Source organism: Palaemon carinicauda, chromosome 40 (assembly GCF_036898095.1).
Source record: "Palaemon carinicauda isolate YSFRI2023 chromosome 40, ASM3689809v2, whole genome shotgun sequence".
Classification (NCBI taxonomy): domain Eukaryota; kingdom Metazoa; phylum Arthropoda; class Malacostraca; order Decapoda; family Palaemonidae; genus Palaemon; species Palaemon carinicauda.
Genome location: NC_090764.1, coordinates 42,146,991 through 42,156,990, shown reverse-complemented (window position 1 = coordinate 42,156,990; position 10,000 = coordinate 42,146,991). Strand labels below are relative to the sequence as shown.

Sequence of the window (10,000 nt, the reverse complement as noted above, 5' to 3'; positions counted from 1 at the left end):
ACTTCGTTATTTATAGTTTTGATATAATTCTAAACATCTGGAAAGCAAACTGTATGAAATATTGTCATCTTAGTATTTTGTTTTTCATTGACTAAAGAACTTCCACCAGAAAGATCTCATCATAACTGTGAGACCTTTAAACCTCAAATATGTGGGGATGGGGGTACAGTAGAAGGATATAAGCAAGTGGGGGTTAAAGATGATGGTGGAGAGGTGGCAATTGGGTGATCTTAATGAATGGCTTGATGAGGTTTGCTTATTAACATTTATAAAGAGATGATGATGATGGTAATACCCATATTGATAACATTTAGTATCAATGATTCCAACTCACAATGAAAACGGCCATATATCGTTCTAACAATGTTTTTAGGTGGTCATTGAACATCTTTGGAACATGGGATCTTCACCAAAACGAAACACCATTCCAACACCAACTTGCAAAGTAGTTAACGGTATTGTGTGATCCTTGAGAACATCAAAATAATAGAAAATATTGGACACAGGTAATATATATAATTTATATATATATATATATATATATATATATATATATATATATATATATATATATATATATATATATATATATATATAGAGAGAGAGAGAGAGAGAGAGAGAGAGAGAGAGAGAGAGAGAGAGAGAGAGAGAGAGAGAGAGGAGAGTGTGTTACAAGGATTTTGGATGTCTCAAAGACTTTTTAGTCCATTCGCAGAGACTCCATTTGCTCTTTGGTAGAACGATTTAGTTTAAGCATTTGGAGAGTTCTTATGATCTTATCTAACTTATTCTAGAACTCGAGAGAGAGAGAGAGAGAGAGAGAGAGAGAGAGAGAGAGAGAGAGAGAGAGAGCAGCTGCTAAAATAATGCAAACAAAGGATATATCATTCTAACGTATATTAATTGGAATAGTCAGTTCCCACAATATTTGAGGATTTCCCATATAAAAATGTAATAAGGAATTCTAATATATCGGTGGGATTATTCGATAACTATTCTCGGAAACGATTGCCTTTCTTAAAAGAATAAGAGATAAGACCTCTCTATCTTTTTCATATATACTGTATGTATATACACATATATATATATATTTATATATATATATATATATATATATATATATATATATATATATATATATATATATATATATATATATATATACAAGTTTATTACAAGTCTACTGTACATATTCCTGTCGAATTCAGGAATCTGTTCTTAGACTTGAAAGCAACCCTTCTGCACTATGATAACTGATTAGTGAGTTTGCAACACGTAGTTATCTATCATGAATCTATATCTATAACAACGCGTTGCAAACACTAATCAGCTATCATTGTGGAGATGAGTTTATTTAAAATCTAAGAACAGATTCCTGAATTCGACAGGAATATGTACGGCAGACTTGTAATAAACTTGTATTTGTCTTGATAGCATGGTTGGTTACAGTCTCTGCAAGCATGGTTTCGGCTAAGAGGCATAGATTCGAATTTCTGCCCTGCCAGAAGCTGTTATAATTATTGAATTTCTAGTGGATATTCATTCCCAAAGATAGAATTCGATACCTAATGCCATTGTGCTTGATATTTGCATTAATTAAAATCTAGAATTTTAGTCATATATATATATATATATATATATATATATATATATATATATATATATATATATATATATATATATATATTTTTTTTTTTTTTTTTTTTTTTTTTTTTTTTTTTTTGCCAAGTTCTATCGGAGTCCAGACATGGATGGCTATATATGAAAGGTCTGGGACTCACTGACGGGTGTTAAGTACCAGGAGCCTGCATGGTGAGGAGCAGGTATACTGGCTGTTTAGTTCGCCACTCACCTGGCTGAAGCGGGGTCATTTCATTCATAAAAAATACCTGAAGTATATGCTGTATTTAATAGTAGCAATTCTTTAGCCCACATTTTGAGGTCCCTTACCTCTAGCACCAGGGGCTTTTTGGCCTCTTATTTTGAGGTACCTTACTTTTAGCATTTGAGGTTCTTTGACCTCTATTTTGAGGTGCCTTATCTCTAGTATTAGGGGCTTTTTTACCTCTAATTTAGGTGTTTTAACTTTAGCTTTATGACCTCTATATTTTTAGGTGCCTTATCTCTAGCATTGGGGTTTTTTACCTCTATTTTTAGGTACCTTAACTTTAGCTTTACGGGCTTTATGACCTCTTATTTTTAGGTGCCTTATCTCTAGCATTAGGAGCTTTTTTTACCTCTATTTTGATGTGCCTTATCTCTAGCATTAGGGGCTTTTTGACCTCTATTTTTAGAGGACTTATCTCTAGCACTAGGGGATTTTGGGCCTCTATTTTTAGGTACCTTAACTTTAGCTTTAGGAGCTTTATGACCCCTAGTTCGAGGTGCCTTATCTCTAGCATTAGGGGCTTTTTGACCTCTATTTTTAGATGCCTTATCTCTAGCACTAGGAGATTTTTGGCCTCTGTTTTTAGGTACCTTAACTTTAGCTTTAGGGGCTTTATGACCTCTATTTCGAGGTGCCTTATCTCTAGCATTAGGGTCTTTTTTTACCTCTATTTTGATGTGCCTTATCTCTAGTATTGGAGGCTTTTTTACCTCTATTTTTAGGTACCTTAACTTTAGCTTTAGAGGCTTTATGACCTCTATTTCGAGGTGCCTTATCTCTAGCATTAGGGGCTTTTTTACCTCTATTTTGATGTGCCTTATCTCTAGCATTAGGGGCGTTTTGACCTCTATTTTGAGGTGCCTTATCTCTAGCACTAAGGATTCTTGGCCTCTATTTTGAGGTGCCTTATCTCTAGCATTAGGGACTTTTTTTACCTCTATTTTTAGGTACTTTAACTTTATCATTGAGGGCTTTATGACCTCTATTTCGAGGTTCCTTATCTCTAGCATTAGGGGCTTTTTGACCTCCTATTTTGAAGTGCCTTATCTCTAGCTTTAGGGGGTTTTTACCTCTTATTTTGAGGGGCCTTATCTCTAGCATTAGGGCCTTTTTGACCTCTTATTTTGAGGTGCCTTATCTCTAGCATTAGGAGCTTTTTTTACCTCTATTTTTAGGAGCCTAATCTATAGCATTAGGGGCTTTTAGACATCTGATTTTGAGGTGCCTTATCTCTGGCATTAGGGTATTTTTTACCACTATTTTGAGTTGCCTTATTTCTAGTATTAGGGTTTTTTTTTTTACCTCTATTTTGAGGTGGTTTATTTCTAGCATTAGCTGACTTTTTACCTCTATTTGAGGTGCCTTATTTATAGAATTAGGAGCTTTTTTACCTCTATTTCTGTGAGCCTTATATATAGCATTAGGGGCTTTTTGACCTTGATTTTGAGGAGCATTACTTCTAGCATTAGAGGCTCTTTGACCTCTCATTTTTGGTGCCTTATTTATAGCATTAGAGGCTCTTTGACCTCTCTTTTTTGGTGCCTTATTTATAGCATTAGGGGCTTCTTGACCTTGATTTTGAGGAGCATTACTTCTAGCATTAGAGGCTCTTTGACCTCTATTTTTAGGTGGCTTATTTATAGCATTATGGGCTTTTTGACCTCGATTTTGAGGTGCATTACTTATAACATTAGAGGATCTTTGACCTCTATTTTCAGGTGCCTTATTTATAGCATTAAGGGATTTTTGACCTCGATTTTGAGGTGCATTACTTATAGCATTAGAGGGTCTTTGACCTCTCTTTTTAGGTGCCTTATTTATATCATTAAGGGCTTTTTGACCTCGACTTTGAGGTGCATTACTTCTAGCATTAGAGGCTCTTTGATCTCCATTTTTAGGAGCCTTATATATAGCATTAGGGCCCTTTTTACCTCGATTTTGAGGTGCATTACTTCTAGCATTAGAGGCTCTTTTACCTCTATTTTTAGGTCCCTTATTTATAGCATTAGGGCCATTTTTACCTCTATTTTTGTGCCCTATTCCTAGCATTAAGATTTTTAACCCCTATTTTGAGGTGCCTTATATCTAGCATTAAGGGGCATTTTACCTCTATTTTGAGGTGCCTTATTTCTTGCATTAGGGGCTTTTTTTTTACCTCTATTCCAAGGTGGCTTACCTCTAACATTAAAGGCTATTTTACGTCTTCGTTTAAAGGCTCTTTGTTGCTGTTCTCTTCTGTCTGCTCTAGTTTTTCAAGTTCTTTAGTTTTTCGGTTTCCTTTGATATTTCATCTTCCAGTTTCCTTAGTTCGTCAATTTCCTTCGAGAATTCATCGTATTTTTTCCTAGTTCGTCAGTTTCCTTCTAGATTTCAAGAGAGATTTCAATGCCATGTGTCCTCAGTTCGTCAGATTCCTCAGCGAAATCGATGGCATCCATGTCTTTGTCCATCAGGGCGATGGGTAAAGACAGGAATGAAATAAATTTTCTCCGCATACGTCATCACGCTAAAGTAAACGACGAGCAACACAATATATTTACCAATACGATCTGGATATGTCCTTTCTTCAATGTCGAATTTTGGGACTATCCTGTTGAAGAACCACGCGTCGCTCACTGTTCAGTTGAACCATTCTGTCACCGTCCTCATTCCCTTAGTTCCAATAGTCTCAAATTATAAGACATCGTTGCAAAAGCCTAAGCAAAGGATTATTCAAGGTGCGTACATTATGTTCTTCAAAGCTCAACAACTTCTGCATCAAGCACCAAAACCAGATGTAGATGAAGGTGTTCCGAAGAGCCTCCCGTTGATCCTGTAGTTGTAATACACAATTCTCACAGTCAGCTCCTTGTTCCAAAAATAGCCATTAACAATGTTCCTTTCGTTGCATGCTTAGTTTGAAAAAAAGAGATCAGGTCTTCAGAAGTCATCTGTAGCTCGGAGCGGAGCCGTTCAGAACTGATCCGGGATGATTCTGTTCTGGAGTCATTCAGAACTCCATGCTAAGTCTACGGCTATGTCTTCTAAAGCCTTTTGAAGATCCCGGAAAATTTTCTTCAGGTGCCACTCAGGGAGCTCCAGGAAGAATCTGTTCTCGAGTCATTCAGAACTCCATGCTAAGTCTACGGCTGTTTCTTCTGAAGGCATTTGGAAATCCGGGAAAGTTTTCTTCCGAAGCCGTTCAGAGATTCTGTTCTAGAGTCATTCAGAACTCCATGTTAAGTCTATGGTCCTTTCTTCTGAAGCCATTCAGATATCCGTGAAGATTTTCTTCCGAAGCCGTTTAGGACTCGCGAAAAAACTCTTCTTTCGTTTCAATAAAAGCTAGTAACTCATCATCATAATAATAATAATAATAATAATAATAATAATAATAATGATAATGATAATAATGATGATAATGATAGTAATAATAATAGTAATTATAATAATAAACTACATGATTTGAGTCTGAACGTTCTGAAGTCATTCAATGCTCGGATTTGCAATTTGAAGGAAAAGTTAAAAGACTGAATAGGAAGATGAAAAGATATTTAATACTATAATTTATTACTTTCATTATCAAGTAACGCTTGAAGCGCACTCGGCGATCGAACTCGGGCGAAGGGTAATTGACGTTTTCAGTAAACCGCATTGAAATAACCGAAGGCGTTGACTTATTTTTTCAGGTTTGAGATTTAAAACAACCTATTTTCGGTGTGAATCGATATCAGAGCCGTTCGAAACACAGAAAATACTTCTCATAAAATCACATTTCATGAGTACTTTTCTGAAGAATTCATTTTAGATGATCAATAATGTAATATTCACATGATTTTTCCAATGGAATTATTACTTTCAAGATTTCTTACGAAGGCAATGGATGTTACTATGTGTATATGTTATGTTTCTAGCAATGGTTTATATATTCGCACACACACACACGTATATATATATATATATATATATATATATATATATATATATATATATATATATATATGTGTGTGTGTGTGTGTGTGTGTGTGTGTGTGTGTCTGTGTGTGTTTGTGTACATTTGTGTGTGTCATCAGCCGTGACTGGTCCACTTTAGAACAAAGACCCCAGACATGCCACTTTATAAGTTCGTCTTCTCTTCCTTCCCCTGCTTCTTTTATAATCTCTAGGGACACATTCTACAATTCTTAATGTCCATCTATTGTCTGACATTCTCATTATATGTCCTGCCCATGTCCAGTCCTTTTTCTTACATGTTAGAATATTTTCTACTTTAGTTTGCTCTCGTATCCATGTTGCTCTAATTCTGTCTTATTGTTACTATGATCATCATTCTTTCCATAGCTCTTTTAAGTCATAATCAGCTTATGTTGTAAGGCCTTTAGTAAGGCTCCAAGTTTCTGATGCTTAAGGTAATGCTGTTAGGACTATCTGTTTAAATACTTTCCTTTTTAGAAAAAAGACATTATATATATATATATATATATATATATATATATATATATATACATACATACATACATATATATATATATATATATATATATATATATATATACATATAGATATATATATATATATATATATATATATATATATATATATATATATATATATATATGTATATATGTATGTATATATATATATATATATATATATATATATATACATACACACATACATAAATATATATATATATATAAATATATATATATATATATATATATATATATATATATATACATACATGAATACATACATAATGAATACACAACGTCTCATCGGCGTCCAAAATCGAAGACAGCTTCTCCTCCAACAGATCGTCCTGCAGATAGTTTTCAGGATAACAGCAGAAATACATTTACTTTTCTCCATTTATTGTTTGGTATCGACATGTGTTTCGGATCACTTCGCGACCCTTCTTCAGGACTACATTGACTTAAGGAACTACACTTTAATATAAAGATTATGGTGGTAAAAATTTGATCAAATTTTCACCATCATAACCTTTATGTTTAAGTGTTGCCTGTCCTAAGTACAAATGCTCTTTGATTTCTGTTCGCTCGCGTTGTTACGAGTTTGCACTGAGAGCTTCATCAATGATATCTCTGCGTGACTATCAAAGGGTCATATGACGCAACCGTGTTTTGTGTAAGAGTACATTGACTTGCAATATAAGGATCACTGTTGTATTTAGGACATTCTAGAACTTTGAATCCTTTTTGGTGAGTTTTGCTTATGGGATATCTTAATTTATTCAGTATTCTTCTTTGAGGTAATTTATAACATCATTCCAACGTGTTTTGTGAATGCAATGAATTCATTGGAACTGACAATAGAATCGATATTTGTTACATCATATTTTTTTTTTCATTTACACACAATCCCATCTGCGCTCATATTAATAAGATATTCATCTAAAATTATTTAATAACGGTGAGACGAGGTAACTATGATCTAGAAAATCTTTCTTTTCAACTATGATCTTCCAGAATATATACAGATTATTGCTGTTAAATTTCATTTGGCACAAAGGCCTTTGAATTTTAGCTATTTTACTATAAAAATATATAAAAGATTGTTATAGATTTGAAAACGAATGTGGTCTCAACTTATATTGAAGTTCTGTGTACTTACATATTCATTTATGATATGTTATAATCGTATTAAAATCGCGAATATACAAGAAATTAATGAATAAGAAAAATCAGAATAAAAGCCATAGAAAATTAATAATTTTAGCAATAACTCTAATGTCATGAACATGAATATAAATTCCACGTAAAATATGATAAATATTTATCAAATGATTTTCCAAGTTGTATTTTCCAGGTATTGGGTGTGGAAGGCATCTCGTAGGAGCAGGCACATCTTTCCTGATTCAAACGAAAAATTATCCCAAACCTTACCCTCGATGGTACAGAGGTTGCTACTGGTTATTCAAGGTAAACATTACATTGTCTATTTATTTTAGGTATTTATACTATTCCTGCTTGTTTGTTGTTTGGTTCAGTTGAGAATTTAGAACTTGAAATCCGAAACAGCGACCACAATAAGGGATATGAAGATAACATTTAGCGAAAAGAGACTTGGTCCACCATTGAGCTGCTGCCAAAACACTTTCCAAAGAAAGATTTCTGTAGAAATCAAGAGATATAGCTGCACCTCTAATATAATGGATCCTAACTTTCTTTGCGATCCTCCGTGACCAAACTTTCAACAAGAAATGATACTGTATTTTTGGCAGAGGATGATTTGAAATTCTAATTCCACGAAACAAAGCAGCTTCGCATGCAATTAAGTAGAGAATGTGTATCGACAGTAACCTTATTTCGAAAGTAAATAGCAAATAAACTGCACCTTATGATTTTATATTATTTCAAAAGATCTACTGAGGTAATAAGAGTAAACATTTCTTCAACTTTAGATAAGATAATTCTTAAGGTGGACTATTTTGGGTTGCCTCTCTGATATAGTTCCAAGGACAATCAATGCATATTGATTTTGAATGCAAAGCTATCTCCACTACTCTAATCTCCACTACTCTAATCTCCACCATAGCAGTTGCTGTGAATTTTGATTCAAGTTCACAAGTTTCATTATAATAGATATCATGTTCAAACTTTAATGTTGTTTCATATAAAACTTACTGATAGTTGATTTCTTTTTTACATGCTGCCACTGCTACTACACCATATAACCTGTAGACGTGCAAACATACGTGTCCTTGGCTACTTTGACAAACATAAATTAACATGTATCCCTTTTTGTACATTAACTGGATGGTTGTTAAAAACCAGGGACTTGACATTTATCTTGGTGATGTATAATCACTAGACACCGGGATATATCGAATTTGGGCAATATCATAAAAAAAAAATCAGAATTTGCATAACAATGTTCCATCTCAATAACTTTAATATTACAACTTTGATTTGCGTCCGAAGATTAGGCATCTCTAGAACATAAAACATATGATTTTTTTTTTTTTTTGGGGGGGGGGGCATGGGGGCATAGATGGCTGCTGTAGTTTGGGCAAAACAGAATCCGCTCAAAATCCTTTTAATGGAAAGTCTTGCAAATTCTGACGTACTCTGCACATTCATATTTTACAAGAAAACTTACCACCAAAAGACTTAAATCCGTCCGACTTATAGAGCTGGATCAGAGGAACTTGAGAATCTGAAAGCGTAAAACTCTCGTCTTTTAAGAGCGATAGACTGGAAGAGACCAAAACCTTCTATGTCCAATAGTTTAGGCAAACTTTCCAGTTGCATAATTTACTTTAGAATGTATATACTTTGAGGTACAAACCAAATTTATTCAACTCGTTTACATCGTCCTAAAATCCTTGTTGGCAGCTAACCTAGAAACCAAATTAATTGCTTTACTTTTGATTAAAAGTTTTAACCTCTAGAGAAAACAGAAAGGAATTAGAATAGATATCTAGGGATTCATCAACATTCTCTCTCTCTCTCTCTCTCTCTCTCTCTCTCTCTCTCTCTCTCTCTCTCTCTCTCTCTCTCTCTCTCTCTCTCTCTCTCTCTTTTAAAGAGGTTTCTAGAAATCCTAAAGAATAAATTTAATTTCAGGAGAGGAGGGAGATTTGATTGTATTAGTACTTCAGAATTATAGGCCACACTTTTACAATGTGATTAAGTAGGTTGACTGTACATGTATTAGGCACTTTCTTCAGGGTAATATTCTTTTTCCTTATCTTTTTAGGCTCAGACTGCAAAAATACATGTGATGTTTAGTGGGCCGTTTGTACATTTTAAGAAGTGGTAGTAAAAAGTATAGTTTACTCTATATGAGATATTCTTTCTTGTCTATAGCAATATATACTTTCCTTCTATTCTTATGTTTTAAAGGTGACAGACAGAGCTTTGTATGTTTGGTTTAGATAGTATATGCCATGGTAAAGATTTTAAGTAAATAATTTTGTCAACTTTAAGAATGCACGTGTCCTTCTTTTCGAATATTTCTATTTTTATACTTTTGAAGTGATATTTTGCATTCTGCTTAGAAAACACATAAGGATTTCATTAACGTAATAACAGGGATAACAAAATTTCAAAATCGGATCAATTATTATCAAAACGTTACTGCTTTGGAGAATTTCATTTTGATAGTATA

General features: G+C 33.7%; 1 protein-coding gene across 1 annotated transcript in view; it reads left to right on the top strand.

The window, feature by feature from the left end:
* The window catches only part of LOC137631899 (transmembrane protease serine 9-like), a 48,234-nt gene that overhangs the window by 2,065 nt on the left and 36,169 nt on the right, over nucleotides 1-10,000 (top strand). Inside the window, exon 2 of the mRNA XM_068363904.1 lies at nucleotides 7,697-7,809. Coding sequence (XP_068220005.1) covers nucleotides 7,697-7,809 — 113 coding nt within the window. The remainder of the gene's footprint in view (nucleotides 1-7,696; nucleotides 7,810-10,000) is intronic.